The sequence below is a fragment of the Ascidia mentula genome, chromosome 4 (assembly GCF_947561715.1).
Source record: "Ascidia mentula chromosome 4, kaAscMent1.1, whole genome shotgun sequence".
Lineage (NCBI taxonomy): Eukaryota > Metazoa > Chordata > Ascidiacea > Phlebobranchia > Ascidiidae > Ascidia > Ascidia mentula.
In genome coordinates this window covers 19565006-19587173 of record NC_138569.1, presented here as the reverse complement: position 1 = coordinate 19587173, position 22168 = coordinate 19565006, and the positions used below count along the sequence as shown (strand labels likewise).

General features: G+C 36.8%; 3 protein-coding genes across 4 annotated transcripts; 2 read left to right on the top strand and 1 right to left on the bottom strand.

Moving 5' to 3' along the window:
• Window positions 1-2801: 2801 nt before the first annotated feature.
• LOC145898485 (uncharacterized) lies at window positions 2802-9481 on the bottom strand. Of its 2 annotated transcripts, none has more exons than XM_082986954.1 (15): window positions 9304-9481; window positions 8794-8915; window positions 8535-8678; window positions 8015-8141; window positions 7114-7286; window positions 6440-6608; window positions 6178-6368; window positions 5754-5812; window positions 5462-5564; window positions 4540-4674; window positions 4255-4370; window positions 4116-4183; window positions 3675-3840; window positions 3310-3395; window positions 2802-3168 (listed from the first exon to the last, which is right to left on the bottom strand). In XM_082986954.1, the coding sequence occupies exons 1-15, from the start codon at window positions 9413-9415 to the stop codon at window positions 3080-3082; spliced, it is 1860 nt and encodes a 619-aa protein (XP_082843080.1). In that variant the 5' UTR covers window positions 9416-9481; the 3' UTR covers window positions 2802-3079. The 2 variants fall into 2 exon arrangements, with proteins under 2 accessions (XP_082843080.1, XP_082843081.1); XM_082986955.1 differs by having other exon boundaries at window positions 7114-7205.
• A 1438-nt stretch (window positions 9482-10919) lies between these two features.
• Window positions 10920-15844, top strand: LOC145898486 (uncharacterized). The gene is made up of 16 exons (XM_082986956.1): window positions 10920-11075; window positions 11147-11250; window positions 11327-11435; window positions 11505-11623; window positions 11842-11968; window positions 12696-12787; window positions 12919-13087; window positions 13256-13383; window positions 13446-13504; window positions 13615-13720; window positions 13891-14022; window positions 14325-14443; window positions 14707-14771; window positions 14832-14997; window positions 15075-15151; window positions 15443-15844. Exons 1-16 carry the CDS (start codon window positions 10982-10984, stop codon window positions 15541-15543), a joined length of 1767 nt encoding a protein of 588 aa, XP_082843082.1. The 5' UTR covers window positions 10920-10981; the 3' UTR covers window positions 15544-15844.
• An 821-nt stretch (window positions 15845-16665) lies between these two features.
• LOC145899066 (uncharacterized) lies at window positions 16666-21528 on the top strand. The gene is made up of 16 exons (XM_082987777.1): window positions 16666-16829; window positions 16894-16997; window positions 17069-17180; window positions 17272-17390; window positions 17609-17735; window positions 18472-18563; window positions 18695-18863; window positions 19030-19157; window positions 19220-19278; window positions 19389-19494; window positions 19665-19796; window positions 20095-20213; window positions 20476-20540; window positions 20601-20766; window positions 20843-20919; window positions 21224-21528. The coding sequence occupies exons 1-16, from the start codon at window positions 16736-16738 to the stop codon at window positions 21322-21324; spliced, it is 1770 nt and encodes a 589-aa protein (XP_082843903.1). The 5' UTR covers window positions 16666-16735; the 3' UTR covers window positions 21325-21528.
• Window positions 21529-22168: the final 640 nt, after the last annotated feature.

Here is a 22168-nt window from a genome sequence, read left to right as displayed (position 1 = left end):
ATATTTCCTTTTACCAGCCACTGTCCATACTAGGTGTTATCAGGAGAAATTTGTATCAGCGCCGTCGTGAGGCTTTAATACCAAGTCCCAGAAGTGCAACCCCTCCGATTATTCCCGCAACTCCCAAGGCAATTTTCTTCTGTTCTTCCTCATATCTTTTTTCCAGGTACGCCAACACGACAATCGTTGCAATGGCCACAATTACAACTACAGCAAGCAAAGCTATTACAGTCTTCCAACTTATTAATCCACAGAAAGTGGCACCCAGTGCCACCACTGCGAAGATCATCGCGATTTTTAACATTGCGATTGCCTTCCAAGTCTGCAACGGTAATATCATATGTTACATAGAGGCCCTGTAATGTTAAAGTGTCATAGTACTTAATACACTACATTGCACTTTAAGATCAGGTCCGTCAAAACTTCTGCGGCCTGTGTATTGTGTAACAAAGCTTTTAAATACTTTACAATATACTTCATAGTACGCCGAAATTTTATTAGTGATAGATATGACTAACCCTGTTATCACCTTATCTGCAAAGCTATTCGCATACAATATCATCGCGATCAAACGTCAATTGATGAACCGTTCATACCAAGTAATGTTTGCATACTGTGGATGTGTCCAAACAATGACGCGTTTGTGCAATGACGTCTTTAAAGATAGGTGAACTGATGTTTTGCTTTGGTCAGTATGCTGTGAGTTGAACCACGTAAGGATATTCGTTACATCATGTTGGATGCAAGAAAGTTTTTGTGCCAATCGAGGTATATTATGTTAAAAAAAACAGACATCACTTAACAATTTGGAAGCACTCTTTGGCTACATTGAATATTTAAGTTAGTTGCATAAATCAAGCAACAATAAAACATTTCCCCTAATGGAAAAAATTTAAACTTTTTAAAACTAACGATACAACCAACCACCATGGGTTTTTTATTATGTTTGAGTTAAGGCTTGGGAACGATTTAACCAAAAATAATCAAGGCAGTTGGAATTGATTTTCTGCCAAAGCACCGGCAACACTACCTCGCATAGTCGTGCTGTGTAAATATAAGCTGCTCGTTAACGTTAATCTTTCTCTGAAGACAAATGTGAGCGTATTTACACAACCATCGACTTCCAATTTTTTTTTAAATTGCGGTCATTGTTAAAATACCAGCGGCTTCTGATAAGCCCAAAAGAACCCTTTACTGAAGTAAAATCTCAAAAAGAAAACACATTTTGAATTTGCCAAATCTATTTTGAAATACGTTAAATTATTTATCACTTTATCATTTGACTCGTTAACTCAAATAGTTATAAAAACTATGTAATTAGGAAATATCACCTTTTGATTATCTTTAAAGCAATCAAATCGTAAAAGCAGAGAGCACTTGTTTGAAACCGCTACTGGTCAACCTCTGGCATTTCGCTCACCAGAGAGGAACTGTTGCTGATGTGTGCAAATATTTATGCAACAGATCATTGTGCAAGTCGAACTTCAGACCCTCTGTAAAAATTGTTAACCAAAGCGTTTTTTGTCACACATTAAAGCGATAGTAAAATAAAGATTGCTGGCATTGCGTCTTTTTTCATACCTACAACAATAGTTTACGCGAAAAGCGGAGGTTATTCTCTTTCCACTTCGCTGCAGTCATGCACTGACATTGTTACGCGTTTGTTACACGTTTTCGCTAGTTCGTTATTCCCTTATCATGAGCCTTAATTAGAGCCCATTGTCAAACATGTGAGAATGACGTCAGTCAATACGTAACATACATCACTTACCGATTTGTGGAAATACTCTTTATCCACCTTGATTATTTTAGCTTATACCGCAAATCAAATAGCACTAAAAGATTTGGACTAATTGAAAGAAAGAAAAAATCAAATATGACGAAAGACCCATGATTTTTTCATATTTCAGTTAATCTCTGAAACGATTTTTACCAGAAATATTTTTGGGAGTTGGCAGTGATAGGCTACCAATACATAACCAACGCTGTCTCGCGAAGTCTCGCGAAATAACGCAAAACGTAGGTTGTTGCAACGTGCCGAGCAGCTTAAAGAGATAAACAGGTGTTGACTCAAACTGTTTACCCGCGTCAAGTGGAAAACGCGGTTAAATTTGATAGCCATGTATGCCTTTGTGTTTTGGGAAACTGTTGATGGACAGATAAATTTTAATACTTTCAAAATTCTTCACTTTTTAAAACTAACAAAGCTGCGTCGAATTATGTCGATCATCCTGTAGGATACGCAGAGGATGCGCTTCAACCTTCTGCGATTACAAATATTTTTAAACGCCCACACGGTACAAATAGAAGCGTAAAGAGGTACAGGATGTTTAACATCATGTGTTTTTTCACCATTTTAAAAGACTACACGCTGTTGTAAAGGTTTTGTGAAATTGGAGATAAAGGATCGAAAATTTACATTTTAATAGGCTAATGTCATGGATGGATTTTATATTTTTTACTACGTTATTCTTTCAACCAACTCTGACATATGGTGCACAGGCTGTGTAAATGGTATACGTAAAATTTTACATTGGAATTGAGACCTTTGTTTTCAAGTTTCCGCTGCTTCTGTCTGTCTGTTTGACAACAGCTTCACTCTGAATGAGGCTATTTGTATGTTTGTACTTTAAAACCACATGCTTGCGTCATTTTCGTCTTACACCATCTCACTCAAGGACATGTGTAAATAAAATGCTTCACAACAACGCGCTGTCAGTTGAAACAATTTATTTCAATAAACCGAATAACTGTACACACATCGTTTTAAATTTTACAAGATTTTTTAATTAAATGTGTCAGATAATCTGATTAAAATCAATAACATCGTATGTCTAAGAAATTTGTGATTGGTAGACCGACATACTTGTGTTTAGACAGAATTTTGGTGACCATTGCTAAAAGGTTTATATGAAGCAGCACTTATAAGTGCACAACACTTTAAATTCAGGAGCCAAAATTACGAACGTAAAGCAACAACGTCGGTTTTTAAATGCAATAGACTGATGTTTTAGACGAAAATAAATGTCATCGCAAATGTTAGCTTTTAAATTTAGGTGAAATTTGGAAAGATGGTGATTTATCTTACAAACAAGAGAAGAGACGAAGTGATGTCAGTAGCTCCGGTTTGGTTTCGTTGTTTGTTGTGTTCGATAAGTTGATCCCAGGCTAAAAATGATACAAAAAATTTTAGGCGTGAAAAAGTAACGGCTTCAAAAGCAACCATAATTCTTGCATTTTATCCAGGGCAATAAAAATAAATTGAAACAGCCATTATGAATTGTGCCTGAATAAGACTATTATATTTACCAGCAAAGTCACCACACTTGTTTCTGAGCGAATAATGGGTTTGCACACTTCCAACACAATGCATCGCTGGATCAGAACCATTTACTCTGCAGATAAAATACAAACAGCTGGTGACACACATCCAGGTGCTTATAAATATGAAACCAAACACTCCTTTTTGTGGACCAAACAAGTTGTCGCGGAATAAAGTCAAAATTTGTTAGTTGCGTTTTGCCATGCAGCTTGATCATAGCAAAACAATTACCATTAACTTATTGTTACCACCGCTTTGCGAGGTTTGTTTCATGAAAAATAGAACTAAAAGTCGATCTGAGTTTGCATTTACGTTTAAATGGCAGTGTAGAGGTTAATAGACGGCATATCACCTTATTCCTGGGCAGAGAGCGAAGGGGTAACCAAGCGAGTCGTATTTTCTCATCTCTATGTAACCGGGAGTGACATTCTTAATATTATCAATCATTTTTCCTTTAATGAACCTTGCCTCAGTAGAGATACTTGGGAACTTGTTGAGCTGAAATTGTTCGGTTTTGGCTGAATAGAAAAAAAAGGCAGATTACTAAACAGTGACCAAAACTTTTTTAAATAAATAAGAAAAACAACATTTATGTTCTAAATAAATAAATAAAATTCATGAAACGAATGTCTTTTTGCGTAAAAACGAAATGTAAATTTTATTTTATAGCGATGTCGATAATAATTTTGTGAAATGAGCAAACAAATGTTGTTAACCTTAAAAATGTTTCAAACCAGCCAAATGTAAAACCCCTTAAAAATCCTTAACGACAATAACCAAACCATGAACTCACAGAAGCAATTCATCAATTTCCTTAGCATTTCCCTGACGATGCGAGAGTTCGGGACACCCACTGGTTGTCTGTATGCGAAATAACACACGTCAATACACGAGGTTTAGGCACTTTAAATTGCAATACTGTCAACTGCTACCTTGCAAAGTCTGCGTGGCCAAACATGAAACGTTGATTTGGACTCGTGATGTTTATGGTTCCCCAAAACGGCTGAGTGCTGTTGAACCGATTCCCTGGCGTCCTCGAATCCCAAAGCTAAAGGTTTCATAAAATTTGACTCTCATAAGCAATGCGAGCATCACAAATGTAAACAATATTCGGCGAATTTCAACTGCACTCGTGTCTCCAGAAAAAAAACTACCATGAATCCCATGGCATAGTTTTCCAAATTCCTGACACAAGTTTGACAATTGTCCATTCTTACCTTGGTGCTCGTGAGGATAAAGAAGACGCTGCATTTTACTGACGAGCAAACGTACTGGAACTGCAGGGAGAAATCTCTCGTAGACGCATAGTAAGCGTATCTGGATTTGCTCTTGGCTCCATACTTTCTCTTTACCTGAAATTCCAAAGCAAGTGATGGTCTAGAGATAAATAACAATGTAAAAGCAAGTGTATATTTGAAGAAAAACTAGTGGGTTGACTGGGTGTTAATGTAATGGCATCAAAAAGGTTTTTTTACGCTTGAAACAAGTATTTTATTGCAGAATCAAACGACAACGTTTGGATCGATGTGGGAAAGTTATGACACAAGTATTTGAAAAAGGTAAAACATTTTTAAACTAAAAAACTGCAACGAACGGCCAAATTATGAACACAAGATCGTTTTTGAACAAAGTTCGAAACCGTCATGTAAAATACAAGCTGGCTGACGTAGTTGCACGTGATTGTAGATTCGGAGAACTGTTTTGTAACAATCATCACGTTGTGACGCAGTTTTACGTCAATGCACTCACGACTTTACAAACACAAACTTTTTTGCGAGATTTCCGTTCAAAGGCCAGACGTTACTCATGGATTTCCGGACAATTGTAAGGGACTAAGGATATTTTTGGATAAATTCCTTTGCTTTTGAGCAAATCGTCAATAAAGTGCTGCAAATTTGGGTCTCGGGCGTTTCCGCCCGACATCGCTTCAGTAGACGATGATTTGTTTCTCGTTTGCTCGGGCAATATCTGCACCATGACTGAACGAATTTCGCTGTCATTATTTTCCTCGCAACTAATTAGGGAGTTTTTCATTTTTCTAATTATCATTAAAAGTTTCACAAGCAATATCTCCTATGCACTGTGGTTCAAAGTGATTTTCTATGGTATTCTGTTGTCAGCTGTGCAATAGTGTCTTACCGTAAAGAGGATTGTCTTGATGGAGCTGTCTTCGTTCCCGACCCACGCTAGCATCACTGTAGGCGATTGGTCACTGAAGGAAACGTTAATTTGTTTCGAAACGCTGTAGAAACAAAAAAAAATTAAAATTAAAATTCACTTTAAACGAATCAACAAAACAGTAGTCTATACCACATCCCTCTCGCTTAGCAGCATTTTAATAAAATGCCAAGTTACTATTTTAACAATATAACATCGAACGTTATGCAAATAAGTTGAACTTGTAAACCTAAACATTGCTGCAATTACTTACTTGTTGACTTTTCCACTCTGAACTCTAATGTTTGGTCCTCTGTTCACACTGATGTAAAACTGCATAAAGGCAAAATTGTTAACCACTAAGAAGCAGTACGATTCAAATTATGTTCTTCTACAACTGAGAAACTGAAAATCACTTAGTCTTGCGATGAGATCTTTCCTAAATCGTTTTGGGCCAAAACGTTTTCTTTGAAAAAAATGAAACAAAACGAGGAAAATGTCTATTTAGACCAAGTTGCATAAACTCACGACGAAGATGTTTCCATTGCAAACATTTTTAAAGCTGCTTCAGGATTTGTGGCGGTTACCATTAGGAAAAATACTACATTACTGCGTTACAGTGCGTGATCTATGGCTTACCAGTGACTGTCTAAGAAATACAGTTTTTACACAAATATCACTTATAAAGTTTTGAATACCTCGTCGTTCTGGATCTGAGAATTTACTTTGGAAGATGTAGTTGGAGGAAAAGAGGTTGTGGTTAATGAAGAAGTTGATCTGGAGTTGGGTGGACGGCGTGGAGGAGGTGTTCTTCTTGAAGAACTGGAACCGGTATCGTTGTAAAATGCCCAATCCGTTTTAAAGCAAGGCAGGAATTCTTTTTGAATCCCTAAAAAAAAAAACCAATTGTTCGACTGATCTGTAATTTTTTTAATCCATGAAAAAAGAGAGAAAATTTACCTTCGGGACTCAGACGTTTCAGTGGAGCGTATCTTGAGTAGAGTGTTTGCAAAGTTGATCCGTACTCTAAAAGGAAGTTTGTGTCCGTATAGTACTTAAAAAATGCCTCATCACTGATACGAGACATCATGACATTGTTAGGAACATGCCATATCATCATGTTTGATCCCTAAATGTATGGTAAGGCTAAGTAGACTGAAAATACTTAAACTGGATTTAAACTCGTTAGGTTATTTAAACTGACAAAATATTGACATCTTTATATTTATTTTTATACATTTAACTTATAAGTTTACTTGTTTACTTATTTAGGGGCCAAGACACAAAAAAAAACAATATTTATTATCACAAAAATTTTGTTGCATCTTTAGTTTTTGCTCAAATGTATTTGATTACTGGTGGGCTGGGTCTAGGCCAACCGGCCTTGCACCGAACTTGACAAAATGTTGAAAAGTTTAGGTGCACGAAAAATAACTTTTTTAATTAGTACTTACAACACAAAAGAACGTTTGTAAGATTTTACTTTAATTACTTTTTCCCATACGATTGTACTTTTTAGTTTATTATTGTATTTGTCTGTAAGCACCAGACAACCATGGAATCATATGGGCCACCTGCTGTGCCTTCAGGTAAATACAAACATGTGCTCAATCGCTCATACAATGCATACTTACTGGCACAGCGTAGTAGGCCTTGCTTTTATAATCAGCGCTTGTAGCTCCACTCGGATCTCCGAAGGTGATCAGGTTTTTCCAGTGTTGAAAACCTTCAGGAAGAAAACCTCCTGGGTTATACGCGTAGTTTCTTGATGGCCCGTAGAACGAGTAGTCACGGTAAAAAGGCGGCGCTGTGAAGGAACATGGCTCGCGTTGCTTTAAAGGATCGACCTTCGAACGTGTTATACGTGTACGCAAAGTGATCATAAGAAAAAACGAACCCTTCAACCCTGTTATCTGTCATGTGAGTTAATATTTTTGAACTGACTTTTACTTTTACAGGACTTTACCCAACTGCCTTATAGTGGTTTCCAGCATTAAAACAAATGTTTCGTTGTCAGTAATGAAAAAATGACTCTGGAGCTACAGACATAAGCAAGGCGTGACCAAGATTGCAAACGCTTTCCAAATACTCAATTGGGACATTGGCTTAATCCCACGCCCACGATGGTAGGGACCAGCACAGCCAAGTTTATTTAATTGAGCTTTTCAACTTTTTCTGCGTCGTGTTTTGCCCTGTTATTGCAATTTAAATGACGTTTTTTGGTAGCAAAAGAAAAGAGTCTCCACTTTGCTTATCAAAGTTTCAAAAAGTATTATGTCAGTTAATATCCTCGTTGAGGGTTCAGGCTATTTTTACATTTAGGCAACACGGTTTTAAAATAAACACTTAAATTTTTGTATTATAAAAAAAATGAAGTTTTGTGTCCATATCGCATGTTGCTGCTACATGCATGCAGCAAAACAACACGAATTTAGTGTTGTTTTTGCAATTTCTTTAACATATGTAAAGATCAATCACAAGTGTAACAAGTTAATACGAAGCACAAACAGAAAAAAATAAGCAAAAAGAACCAACCGGAGGAAGAGCTTCTGGTGGAAGAAGACCACATGTCTCCGGGACCACACCTTTGGGAGATGTCGTCCTCGTGAATTGACGCAATCATGGTCCATCCACCACCGACTGCCGACATGTCACAGTAAACCTGAACAAACACGAGTAAAAACAATTTCGAACGCAAAGTTTTGTTTGTTGCTGCAGGAAAATATTAGTCACAAGGTTGCCCTAAATGTGTATTTGGCTTAACACATCCACGCCTTGTGACAATTTATAAAGTGATGAAGGCCGGAGTAATCAAACGTGATGTTTCCCTTAGATTTATTTAAATAAACAGATCTGTTTAAATAAAATGGCCAGTTTTATCTAAATACAATTTGATAATGATATTATTGCTTTCAATGTAAAAGACAATGCCGATTAAAAAATATTTTTGTGCAAATGTGAAAGTTGTATAAAGCTAAATTATTTTTCTCGCAAAAAGAAAAATAATGAGAATATTCCTCGTAAATGTAACGAAGGGTGTGTCAGTTGTTTGTACCTCAAATGGAGACATTGAAGTATCAGGCTGTATAGAAATGATTCCAGAATTCGTGATACCTTGTTTTATGGCATCATTGCACGACTTCGGAAGGTTTTGGTTGAAACCACTTTGCGCTGAGGACGATCCGCCCGCTTGGGTGTTCTACGATTACAACACATGCATGACGTTTCTTATATTTTAAAATTTAGTAAAAATTTACCACTTATAAACCCTGCATCAAAACCTATGAAATGTAAGACAGAAAACAAGACTTTACCTTAATTGTGGAAATCCCAAAAGCCATGATGAAAACAAGAAGAATCACAATCAAAATAAGAAAAATCCATTCTTTTAGGGTGCACGGAGTGCCTTTAAATTTCTCCTCCGACGTTTTTTGGGCTGAATACATAATGTTAGTCACCGTCACGTTTTATAACAAAGTAGTTGTCGTTTAATTGTAACAATTACCGTTGTATTGGGTATGTAAATTTGCTATGCCTTCGGCTGCTAGTCTTAAAAATACATAAAATTTTCAAAATGAATGGCGGGTTTGGATGTGTATAAAGAGTTTAATGTACTTCCAAGCTATATAAAACAGGGTGCATTTTCTAAATTTTACGTACAGTTAGTATTTCAATTTCCACAAACTTATTTATTACAAAACAAACTTCCGATGTACGTTTTATATCACCATAAAAACCTTTGACAAAGTACTTAGTTGCCCAGGCTGAAGTATATTTGCCAGACAATAAAACGATACTCATAGAAAATTGCCTAAGTCTCATACGTGCTTGTGGTTGTTGCGTCCTGGTTGATTCCACGTCCTCATCCAAAGTTCTGTACTTCATCGATGAAGGAGTAAGATCATAATCGTCCGTTGAAAATCCATTTGAAGTCATGTCGGTTAGCGATACTGATCTGCTTTGCCACCCGAGATTATTACAGACAGTTTGTCAAACAACGGAGAGCAGTTCTTTTGCGAACAAACAGCCGCGCAACTGAATTTAAATGATCTGTTTCCGCCGCCAACTTCGTGACGGGCCAATAAATATTTTTGGACACGATTAATTTTCTTCTCGTTGGCGCAGCGCTTGGGAAACTTTGCGACGAAAAAATAACATCTCTCTGTGATCTCAGCCGCTTTCCACGATTCCAATTCATAGGTTTTCATTTTAATACAGCAGTTAAGAGCATGTTTACAGATGGGACATAAACGGTAAAAACAGCCATAGCTCTGTGTCTAAATGGTAACCTAAGTAAATATATATACATTTTTATTTGCACATTGTAATAAAAACTTGTCTACATCATCAGTTGATACAAAGTTTCACAAAGTATTGAAATGTTGCCCGAATTTAATGGTTTGCAGCAACCGTATCGTAACTTATCTCGTCAATTTCATTTTTCCACGAAGTGACGACGTGAATAATTTTTTTGTCTCCGTGTCACGTTTTTTATCTTGTGATGTTTCTCAGCGTTACTCCTCAAATGTGGTAGAAAAACGTTTCTTGTCATGTTGTTTTAAAACGAATCAAGCGAAAAACCTTTAACAAAGTTATGTACCGTTCCGAAAAGACTATGGAAAAATATGTGCTGTACAATATAACACGTTTATGAAATAAAACTACGTCCACAAGCAGCGACACGTAGTTTATAATTGGAATGGTTTAACAGTTGAAATTAATTTTCATAAAGAAGTCCAACAACAACTACTGCAGTAAAAAGTTACGGAAATATAAGAAAATGCAAGTGGAAAAAATTGATGTCCGTTTCCAAAACTGTGTTTCGAACAGACAAAATGGCTACATGTCTGCCAGGTGTCGCAACAACAGTCGCTGTATAAATGACGGTTGAGTAGCATCGGCCCAAGCAAAGTTTACAATCTGCTTAATTACCAAAAGCACGAGGCCCGAAACATACAACATGACGTCACGTAGTCCGGACATCAGTTTTAAAGTTCGTGACGATTTCCAAGAACGTTTTTCTGTTTAATGTAGTAACAACTGCGGCAACTCGGGGATCCAACGTGTTTCGGTTCGTGAGCAAGTCTGGCGCAATTTAACGCTAAGCTTTTTCAGAACTCTCGGTTATTTTGAATTGTCAAGAGCAATTTCTGTTTCAGTTGCGACCAAATCTTGCTTCGTTTGCTATTGAATTAGTTAGGCATAGTGTGTAGTTTCAATAGTCAAAAACTCGGCAAATGAGGAATGTGCGATTGCACTATTAGTTCCAGTTGAACAAATAAGCAACACGTTGCTGCTCAAATTTAAAAATGGGTGGTTTGATGTGGGTTGGTAGTGTGTATACAAAAACAAAGTTTCCCAGCAATTGGACTAAAATTAAGAAGAAAAGACTATTTTTTTAAGATTTTGTGACAATATAGTTTGAATTCAGAACAAGAAAAGTTTGTTAAATTTTTTTGATAATCTTATTCGTCTGACTGTAAAACTCTCCCAGCTGAAAAAATGGCATCGTATAACTTACGAAATGACGAGGTGTCTGTGCAACCAACAGGCACATATCGGAATCTAGAAGAAACAGACGACAAGTTTCAAACAGGTAAAAACATTTTGCAATTACATTAGAATTCGATCAAGACTTAGTGCAACAACTTAGTGCTTTTGCCACAGAACCGAAGCCTCGAAGCAAAAGCATGACTTTCAGTCTGGGAGTGGTTGTCATTATTCTGTTGGTTGCCTTGATTGCAATTACTCTGGCATTTGGCATTTCGTTGGTAAGCGTTTGAACCCCACCGAACATTATGCTCGCAGTTCCGTGCCGAGAGGAATTTAAAATATGTAATGTTTCAGACCTCGGGAAGCCAACAAAGCACAAAAACAAAGCAACCAAACACGACAATTCCAACATCGGCAGAACTCACTCCAGTCCCCACATTTCAATATAAAACTCTTGATATAGGTAGGCACCATTTTATCAATTACGATTGACAATGCTAATAATGCTATAATCAATACATCAAAAATCCAGGCCCACGGAACATCACAGTCAAAGTTTACCCCAAGTCGTGTAAAGATGCTTACAACGTAGGAGTAACGATGTCTGGTCTCGTCACGTTGCAACCCGACTTTACTACAAACCCGTACGAGGTTCGGAACGGTGACTAAGAAGTAACAACGCAATTAAACACATTTTGCGGATTAAACATATTCCTAGCAATCAACTTGTTGTTTTGATTGCGAATTAAACTACAGTAATGCTTGAAAGCAGCAATGAACCAGGAAGACTTGCTTCATAGAAATCACGCAGGATATATTATGTCAGAAAATACATTGATGAGAAAACTTATTTTCGCCTCTTCATGCAGGTTTACTGTGACATGAAATCAGTTGGAGGGGGTTGGACTCTTGTCGCGTCAATTCATGAAAACGATTTATCGGGAACTTGTACATCTGGCGATAGATGGTCATCACAATATTTCGGAACTAATAATCGTAAGAACAACATTTCTTTATTTACATAATTTAGTACAGCAAAGACAATGAAGGGTATAACAGCAACGACGTTACTCTGTACTTCGATAAGACGGGAATGGTGCGTTTCTTTGTTCAGTGACATTACATGACGTCATTTTGGGTGTAATGTCATAACTTTATCCTCACCTTTGTGTTGACTTTAATTTGATGATTCCAACATTTTCAGTTACGAAATATATTGCGAAAAATACATTAGTGGTTGATTGTGGCGAATTTATCAAACCATTTATAACGCGAACTCGTAGGTAACACTACTGCCAGACAAAAAGTGGTACCATGACTGAATAACAGTGTTGTGTTTCATAATCAACTAGTTTGGTCGGTTTTTCTCGGCGGTCTTTGCCAGTCTCAAAATTCAATTACTTCTATCTTGTGAGTGGACAAAAAGACAATGCCGAAAAGACGGTTTGTCTCTGTCGTGTTTTGAAAAGTTCATGCATCACGTTAGTATCTCGGAAACCAGTCGCCGTATCAAGCTACTTTTTTCGCTAAAAATATTTTAAAGTTATGACCATCTCTTAGTTTAATTATTATTATGTTTTATTTTTCCGTATCACATTCACTTTAAGGATGTTAAAAATTGATTTTTTATTTTGGTTTCGTTATTTCTCGGTTCAAAAGTAATCAATGTGTTTCCTCCTGTAAGTAAACAGAGATCACACGAAATAAACTTTTGTTTCTTCAGAATACGAAAATTGGCTAAATGAAAGAACTTTCGGGGATGTTGAAGCTGCCACAAGCACTGACTACAAAACTTCTGCATATTATAACGTCAATGTAGGTTTCCTCCTATAAATTGTTAAGCAAACAAAGAAAAATCCACCCATGGATGTAAATGTACCTGAGTAGCAAGATACCAACTAACTTTGTTAAAAAAAATATTTCTATTTTCTGCTCAATGACTTCAGGCGACAGACATGATGATATGGCACGTCCCAAACAACGTCGTGTTGTCTGAGATCGATCAAGAGGCTTTCTTGAAGTACTACACTGACAACGGGTTTCTGTCTAAATACGGGAACAATCTTCAAGCTTTGTACACAAAACATGCTCCGATTGTTCGCGCATATCCTAAAGGTTCGTACACAGTTGAAGAAACAAGTTTTCCGAATGGTTTTAACACAATTATGTCAAAAGATCCAGCTTTAAAAATGTCCAATCCAATAGTCATGATGGAAATCTTAATTCAATTCCATTAGTAATCAAGGTTGTAGTGGAAGCATTTTGCTCTTGAATTAATTTCAGATATAAGTGCGGAACTAATGACGTGCATGAAGTCCACCAACTGGACATACAGCAGCCGTCGATATTCATGGATCAGTACATCAAATAGTCGATACAACACACCGGAAAAACTAAATTTTTCACACAAGGTATGCAAAGTTAACAAATCAAATTCTGCAATAATCAATCATCACAAACTGTTGCATGCAAGGTCTACATTCAAGTCAACGAGGGTGGATTTTTACAAGTAAATGATTCTACTCCACGCAAGTAAGGTTCTAGCTAGTGCTGACAAAACCTTTCCCATTTACTTCATACGTTGAACTTCCCCTTACCATTTATGGAGAGCCTACATTCATCGCACAAACGTTTATTTTCAGTGTTTTTAATCAAGTCGATTTTTCGATGCAAACCAAAACACTTCCATTCACTGCTTTGGCATTCATCGACAACACCGACAAATCGATTGAGAGTTTTACAATGAAGGTACAACAAAATGAATTCTATTTACTTGAACTTATTTAAATAAACTATTTCTTCCGATAACGTCAAGCATTTTGTGGTGTGAAAGAACAGCATATATAGTTACGTGTATAGTTTGTGCACAATGCGCGGTCGCCATCATGAGTTATTGACGAGCAACACTGCATATTCAGATTGAACGGACTGACCCAACTTCCACATACAGGACTTATTTAACTTCCGAGTATGCTGCAGGGTTTACGATCCGGTATCGCTTTCTTTGTTCAGACAACGTGTGTCACATGATCTTCTACGCCCGTGGTTCCGTAAGTTAGCCAGACTCATTCTTGAACGTTTGTTTTCAGTAATACAAAATATTGAAGTTGCATCGTTTAAGTTTTCGCCTCATAACAATGTATTGCTACAGTTGAAACAAATTTATAAGCATTTGTTTTTAGTTGCAGTATGTTTGTTTGAACATATGCCTTTTGGGAAGCTTTTATTATAGTAGGAACTTATCCTATTACTGAGGTGGCATTAACAGCAAAATCTCACAAGACGACAAAATGCTCCTCCTGAAAGTTGTTCAAAATCAACTAAACAAATACCAATTACTCGTTTTCCTTAGGATTGGAATTCTATTTCACCATATGACTACGACTTTAAAGGATCCACTATGTCGGAGTATATTTTAAATGTCACAAGCCCTTTCCGACAAATCCTCGTTGGATATACTGTATTTAGAAGGTCGGTCAAAAATATTAAGAACGGTTATCGCTTTGAAAGTGACAATAAATCTAGCTTCGCGCTTATATTTTGTTTGGATTACAAAATTAACCCAACACTGATAACAAGTTACGTAACGATATGGACAAAACCGACAGCATTGTATCATACCATACGCGCAAAGTTGGTGTTCCAGGAATATGAAAATTCCAACAAAGCAATGACAACAACAAAATTTTACTGTCTCAGATTAGTGTAACGTCACAAATGTTTGGTTGATGCAGGTTGTACTACAGAACATATGACAATGCAATTGAAACTGTGCTAAGGAAAGTTATGGTATGCTTTGGTAAGTCTTATTTATAGCAATTATGTTCCTAAATAAGCAAAATGCTCCAAATTTGCTTAGATAAAGAAAGCAAGATTAATTTGGCCCATTTTCCTTCTATCAACGCACCTGTGAAGTTCTTGAAAGGCAACATGTCGGAGTTTAATGCAGGTGTAACCCCAGGTTACATTGAATTCAGACAGTACGACCACTTAGGTTATCCGTATGCACTGTGTCCTGGAGTAAGGTAAAATTATTGTATCCTACTTACAGCTGATATCTTCACCACGCAATCAATAAACATTCACAACCTTTTTATTTTAGAATTACAAATTCTACAAGCTCGAAGTTTTATTGTGTTGGTTCCGTTAACAACCCTGGTCATTGTAGTGACTTTGCTGGTAAGGCATCGAATTATTTGCAATTAAAATAACAATTTCTTGAAGCCGATTTTGACGTTTTACAGTGTTTTATTTTCAAATTTAAGTTTCAAGGATACTTTTTCTTGGTAAAGCTTTTCTAAACAACAGGTGAATCTCTGACGAAATATTTGCTAAATTATCCTCTACCCTAGATGGTCACATGGTCTTTTGTTGTATTTTTTAAAATCTTAGATTCAGGTGTTAATGATCTAGCTAACAAATAGCGATTTGATATCTAGTTCAGTTCATACCTTACTTTTTACTTGTTAGCTTGGGACAAATTGGCCGAGCACCGTGTGGTTCGTCCGTCATCTTCCAACTATACCGTGGTAAACGACATCACCTCATCCTTGCTGCTCTTCGTGAGATGAATTCCCTTACATTTATATATTTAACTTTCGCTCACTTATATCTCATTCCTGTATCACAACTTTTGTAATGTCAACAACGGTTGCAAGTCTATTAACATTGTGGCAACCGTATCGTAACTTATCCCGTCAATTTCATTTTACCACGAAGCGACGACGTGAAGAAAATTTTGGCTCCGCGCCACGTTTTGTGTTGTATGATGTGTCTCAGCGTAACTCCTTAAATGTGGTTGAAAAACGTTTCTTGTCATGTTGTTTCACAAAAATCACGCGAAAAACCTTTAACAAAGTTCCGTACCATTCCGAAAAGACTATAGAAAAATATGTGCTGTACAATATAACAAGTTTATGAAATAAAACTGCGTCCACAAGCAGCGACACCTAGTTTATAATTGAAATGGTTCAACAGTCAAAAATTATCTTCATAAAGAAGTCCAACAACAACTACTGCAGTAAAATGTCACGAAAATCTAAGAAAATCTAAGTAAAAATTTGATGTCCGTTTCCAAAACTGTGTTTCGAACAGACACAATAGCTACATGTCTGTCAGGTGTCGCAACAACAGTCGCTGTATAAATGACGGTTGAGTAGCATCGGGCCGAGCCAAGTTTACAATCTGCTTAATTACCAAAAGCACGAGGCTCGAAACATACAGCATGACGTCACTTAGTCCGGACACCAGTTTCAAAGTTCGTGAGGATTTCCAAGAACGTTTTTCTCTTTTAATGTAGTAACAACTGCAGCAACTTGGGGAATCAACGTGTTTCGGTTCTTGAGCAGTCTGGCGCAATTCAAAGCTAAACTTTTTCAGAATTATCGGTTATTTTGAATTGTCAAGAGCATTTGCTGATTCAGTTGCGACCAAAACATGCTTCGTTTGCTATTGAATTAGGTAGGCATATTGTGTAGTTTTAATAGTCGAAAACTCGGTAAAGGAGGAATGTGCGATTGCACTATTAGTTCCAGTTGATCAAATAAGCCACACGTTGCAGCTCAAAATTCAAAATGGGTGGTTTGATGTGGGTTGGTTGTGTGTATATAATAGATAAAATTTCCTAGAAATTGGACAAAAATTAAAATCGACTAATTTTTAAAGATTTTGTTAAAATATAGTTTGAATTCAGAATAAGAAAAGTTTGTTAAATTTTTTTGATAATCTTATTCGTCTGACTGTAAAACTCTCTCGGCTGACAAAATGCCATCGTATAACTTACGAAATGACGAGGTGTCTGTGCAACCAGCAGGCACATATCGGAATCTAGAAGAAACAGACGACAAGTTTCAAACAGGTAAAAACATTTTGCAATTACATTAGAATTCGATCAAGAAAAAAACTTAACGGTTTTGCCACAGAACCGAAACCTCGAAGCAAAAGCATGACTTTCAGTCTGGGAATGGTTGTCATTATTCTGTTGGTTGCCTTGATTGCAATTACTCTGGCATTTGGCATTTCGTTGGTAAGCGTTTGAACCCCACCGAATATCATACTTGCAGTTCCATCCTGAGAGGAAAATATGTAATGTTTTAGACCTCGGGAAGCCACCAACAAAGCAAAAAAACAAAGCAACCAAACACGACAATTTCAACATCGGCAGAACTCACTCCAGTCCCCACATTTCAACATAAAACCCTTGATATAGGTAGGCACCAGTTTATCAATTACGATTGACAATGCTAATATTGCCATATATTAATATTGCTATAATTGATACATCAAAAATATCCCTACAGGCCCACGGAACATCACGGTCAAGGATTACCCCAAGTCGTGTAAAGATGCTTACAACATGGGAGTAACGATGTCTGGTCTCGTCACGTTGCAACCCGACTTTACTACAAACCCGTACGAGGTTCGGAACGGTGACTAAGAAGTAACAACGCAATTAAACACATTTTGCGGATTAAACATATTCCCAGCAATCAACTTGTTGTTTTGATTGCGAATTAAACTACAGTAATGCTTGAAAGCAGCAATCAACCAGAAAGACTTGCTTCATAGAAATCACGCAGGATATATTATGTTAGAAAATACATTGATAAAAAAACTTATTTTCGCCTCCTCATGCAGGTTTACTGTGACATGAAATCAGTTGGAGGGGGATGGACTCTGATCGCGTCAATTCATGAAGACGATTTATCGGGAACTTGTAGACCTGGCGATAGATGGTCATCACAATATTTCGGAAGTAACGATGGTAACAACGACATTTCTTTATTTATATAATTTAGTACAACAAAGACGATGATAAAATCCGAAGGGTAAAACAGCAACGACGTTACTCTGTACTTCGATAAGACGGGAATGGTGCGTTTCTTTGCTCAGTGACATTACATGACGTCATTTTGGGTGTGATGTCATAACTTTATCCTCACCTTTGTGTTGACTTTAATTTGATGATTCCAACATTTCGAGTTATAAATTATATTGCGAAAAATACATTAATGATTGGTTGTGGCGAATTAATCAAATCATTTATGACGCGAACTCGTAGGCAACACTACTGCCAGACAAAAAGTGGTACTGTGACTGAATTACAGTGTTGTGTTGCATAATCAGCTAATTTGGTCGGTTTTTCTCGGCGGTCTTTGCCAGTCTCAAAATTCAATTACTTCTATCTTGTGAGTGGACAAAAAGACAATCCCTGAAAGACGGTTTGTCTCTGTCGTGTTGAAAAAGTTCATGCATCACGTTAGTATCTTAGAAACCAGTCGCCGTATCAAGCTACTTTTTTCGCTAAAAATATTTCAAAATTATGAACATCTCTTAGTTTAATTATTAATATGTTTAATTTTTTCGTATCACATTTACTTTGGGGATGTTAAAAATTAATTTTTTATTTTGGTTTCGTTATTTCTCGGTTCAAATGTAATAAATGTGTTTCTCCCTATAAGTAAACAGAGAACACACGAAATAAACTTTTGTTTCTTTAGACTACGAAAATTGGCTAAATGAGAAAACTTTCGGGGATGTTGAAGCTGCCACAAGCACTGACTACAAAACTTCTGCATATTATAACGTCAATGTAGGTTTTCTTCTATAAATTGTTAAGCAAACAAAGAAAAGTCCACCCATGGATGTAAATGTACCTGAAAAGCAAGATACCAACTAAATTTGTTGAAAATCGAATTTATATTTTCTGCTCAATGACTTCAGGCGACAGACATGATGATATGGCACGTCCCAAACAACGTGGTGTTGTCTGAGATCGACCAAGAGGCTTTCTTGAAGTACTACACTAATAACGGGTTTCTGTCTAAATACGGAAACAATCTTCAAGCTTTGTACACAAAACATGCTCCGATTGTTCGCGCATATCCTAAAGGTTCGTACACAGTTGAAGAAACAAGTTTTCCGAATGGTTTTAACACAATTATGTCAAAAGTTCCAGCTTTAAAAGTGACCAATCCTATAGTCATGATGGAAATCTTAATTTAATTCTATTAGTAATCAAGCTTATAGTGGAAGCATTTTGCTTGAATAAATTTCAGATATAAGTGCGGAACTAATGACGTGCATGAAGTCCACCAACTGGACATACAGCAGCCGTCGATATTCATGGATCAGTACATCAAGTAGTCGATACAACACACCGGAAAAACTTAGTTTTTCACACAAGGTATGCAAAGTTAACAAATCAAATTATGCGACAATCAATCATCACAAACTGTTGCATGCAAGGTCTACATTCAAGTCAACGAGGGTGGATTTTTACAAGTGACTGATTCTACTCCACGCAAGTAAGGTTCTAGCTACTGCTGACAAAACCTTTCCCATTTACTTCATACGTTGAACTTCCCCTTACCATTTATGGAGAGCCTACATTCATCGCACAAACGTTTATTTTCAGTGTGTTTAATCAAGTCGACTTTTCGATGCAAACCAAAACACTTCCGTTCACTGCTTTGGCGTTCATCGACAACACCGACAAATCGATTGAGAGTTTTACAATGAAGGTACAACAAAATGAATTCTATTTACTTGAACTTATTTAAATAAACTATTTCTTCCGATAACGTCAAGCATTTTGTAGTGTGAAAGAACAGCACATATAGTTACGTGTATAGTTTGCGCACAATGCGCGGTCGCCATCATAAGTCATTGACGAGCAACACTGCATATTCAGATTGAACGGACTGACCCAACTTCCACATACAGGACTTATTTAACTTCCGAGTATGCTGCAGGGTTTACGATCCGGTATCGCTTTCTTTGTTCAGACAACGTGTGTCACATGATCTTCTACGCCCGTGGTTCCGTAAGTTATCCAGACTCATTCTTGAACATTTGTTTTCAGTAGTAAAAAATATTGAAGTTGCATCGTTGAAGTTTTCGCCTCAAAACAATGTACAGTTGAAACAAATTTATAGGCATATATTTTTAGTTCCAGTATGTTTGTTTGAACATATGCCTTTTGGGAAGCTTTAATTATAGTAGGAACTTATCCTATTACTGAGGTGGCATTAACAGCAAAATCTCACAAGACGACAAATGCTCCTTTAATTGAAAGTTGTTCAAAATCAACTAAACAAGTACCAATTACTCGTTTTCCTTAGGATTGGAATTCTATTTCACCACATGACTACGACTTAAAAGGATCCAATATGTCGGAGTATATTTTAAATGTCACAAGCCCTTTCCGACAAATCCTCGTTGGATATACTGTATTTAGAAGGTCGGTCAAAAATATTAAGAACGGTTATCGCTTTGAAAGTGACAATAAATCTAGCTTCGCGCTTATATTTTGTTTGGATTACCAAATTAACCCAACACTGATAACAAGTTACGTAACGATGTGGACAAAACCGACAGCATTGTATCATACCATACGCGCAAATTGGTGCTCCAGGAATATGAAAATTCCAACAAAGCAATGACAACAACAAAATTTTACTGTCTCAGATTAGTGTAACGTCACAAATGTTTGGTTGTTGCAGGTTGTACTACAGAACATATGACAGTGCAATTGAAACTGTGTTAAGAAAAGTTATGGTATGCTTTGGTAAGTCTTATTTATAGCAATTGTGTTCCTAAATAAGCAACATGCTCCAAATTTGCTTAGATAAAGAAAGCAAGATAAATTTAGCCCATTTTCCTTCCATCAACGCACCTGTGAAGTTCTTGAAAGGCAACATGTCGGAGTTTAATGAAGGTGTAACCCCAGGTTTCATTGAATTCAGACAGTACGACCACCTAGGTTATCCGTATGCACTGTGTCCTGGAGTAAGGTAAAAATATCGTAGCCTACTTACTGCTGATATCATCACCACGCAATCAATGAACACTCACATTTTTTTATTTTAGACTTACAAATTCTACAAGCTCGAAGTTTTATTGTGTTGGTTCGGTTAGCAACCTTGGTCATTGTAGTGACTTTGCTGGTAGGGGCATCGAATTATTTGTAATTAAAATAACAATTTCTTGAAGCCAATTTTGACGTTTTACATTCTTCTTCTGAGTGTTTTTTTTTCAAATTTAAGTTTTAAGGATACTTTTTCTTGGTAAAGCTTTTCTAAACAAAAGTTGAACCTCTGACGAAATATTTGCTAATACATCCACTACCCTAGATGGTCACAGTGTGTTTTGACGTATTTTTAAAAATCTTAGATTCAGGTGTTGATGATCTAGCTAACAAATAACGATTTGATATCTAGTTCAGTTCATACCTTATTTTTTACTTCTTAGCTTGGGACAAATTGGCCGAGCACCGCGTGGTTCGTCCGTCATCTTCCAACTATACCGTGGTAAACGACATCACCTCATCCTTGCTGCTCTTCGTGAGATGAATTCCCTTACATTTATATATTTAACTTTCGCTCACTTATATCTCATTCCTGTATCACAACTTTTGTATAATGTCAACAACGGTTGCAAGTCTATTAACATTGTAGCAACCGTATCGTAACTTATCCCGTCAATTTCATTTTACCACGAAGCGACGACGTGAAGAAAATTTTGGCTCCGCGCCACGTTTTGTGTTGTATGATGTGTCACAGCGTAACTCCTTAAATGTGGTTGAAAAACGTTTCTTGTCATGTTGTTTCACAAAAATCACGCGAAAAACCTTTAACAAAGTTACGTACCATTCCGAAAAGACTATGGAAAAGTTTACAAAATAAAACTGCGTCCACAAGCAGCAACACCTAGTTTATAATTGGAATGGTTTAAAAGTTGAAAATTATTAAAAAAAATTTGATGTCCGTTTCCAAAACTGTGTTTCGAACAGACACAATAGCTACATGTCTGCCAGGTGTCGCAACAACAGTCGCTGTATAAATGACGGTTGAGTAGCATCGGGCCGAGCCAAGTTTACAATCTGCTTAATTACCAAAAGCACGAGGCTCGAAACATACAGCATGACGTCACTTAGTCCGGACACCAGTTTCAAAGTTCGTGAGGATTTCCAAGAACGTTTTTCTCTTTTAATGTAGTAACAACTGCAGCAACTTGGGGATTCAACGTGTTTCGGTTCTTGAGCAAGTCTGGCGCAATTCAACGCTAAACTTTTTCAAAATTATCGGTTATTTTGAATTGTCTAGAGCATTTGCTGATTCAGTTGCGACCAAAACATGCTTCGTTTGCTATTGAATTAGGTAGGCATATTGTGTAGTTTTAATAGTCGAAAACTCG

Excerpts from the sequence above, each read along its gene's own strand:
- LOC145898485 (XM_082986954.1), bottom strand. The coding sequence starts at position 9,415 with ATGACTTCAAATGGATTTTCAACGGACGATTATGATCTTACTCCTTCA. Across the intron at positions 7,287-8,014 it reads CACCAGAAGCTCTTCCTCCG|CGCCGCCTTTTTACCGTGAC; the intron begins GTTGGTTCTTTT and ends GTTCCTTCACAG. Across the intron at positions 3,841-4,115 it reads GAAATTGATGAATTGCTTCT|CCAAAACCGAACAATTTCAG; the intron begins GTGAGTTCATGG and ends TTTTCTATTCAG.
- LOC145898486 (XM_082986956.1), top strand. The coding sequence starts at position 10,982 with ATGGCATCGTATAACTTACGAAATGACGAGGTGTCTGTGCAACCAACA. Across the intron at positions 11,969-12,695 it reads ATATTTCGGAACTAATAATC|AATACGAAAATTGGCTAAAT; the intron begins GTAAGAACAACA and ends TTGTTTCTTCAG. Across the intron at positions 13,721-13,890 it reads TTGAGAGTTTTACAATGAAG|ATTGAACGGACTGACCCAAC; the intron begins GTACAACAAAAT and ends CTGCATATTCAG.
- LOC145899066 (XM_082987777.1), top strand. The coding sequence starts at position 16,736 with ATGCCATCGTATAACTTACGAAATGACGAGGTGTCTGTGCAACCAGCA. Across the intron at positions 18,564-18,694 it reads CTGCATATTATAACGTCAAT|GCGACAGACATGATGATATG; the intron begins GTAGGTTTTCTT and ends CAATGACTTCAG. Across the intron at positions 19,158-19,219 it reads AACTTAGTTTTTCACACAAG|GTCTACATTCAAGTCAACGA; the intron begins GTATGCAAAGTT and ends GTTGCATGCAAG.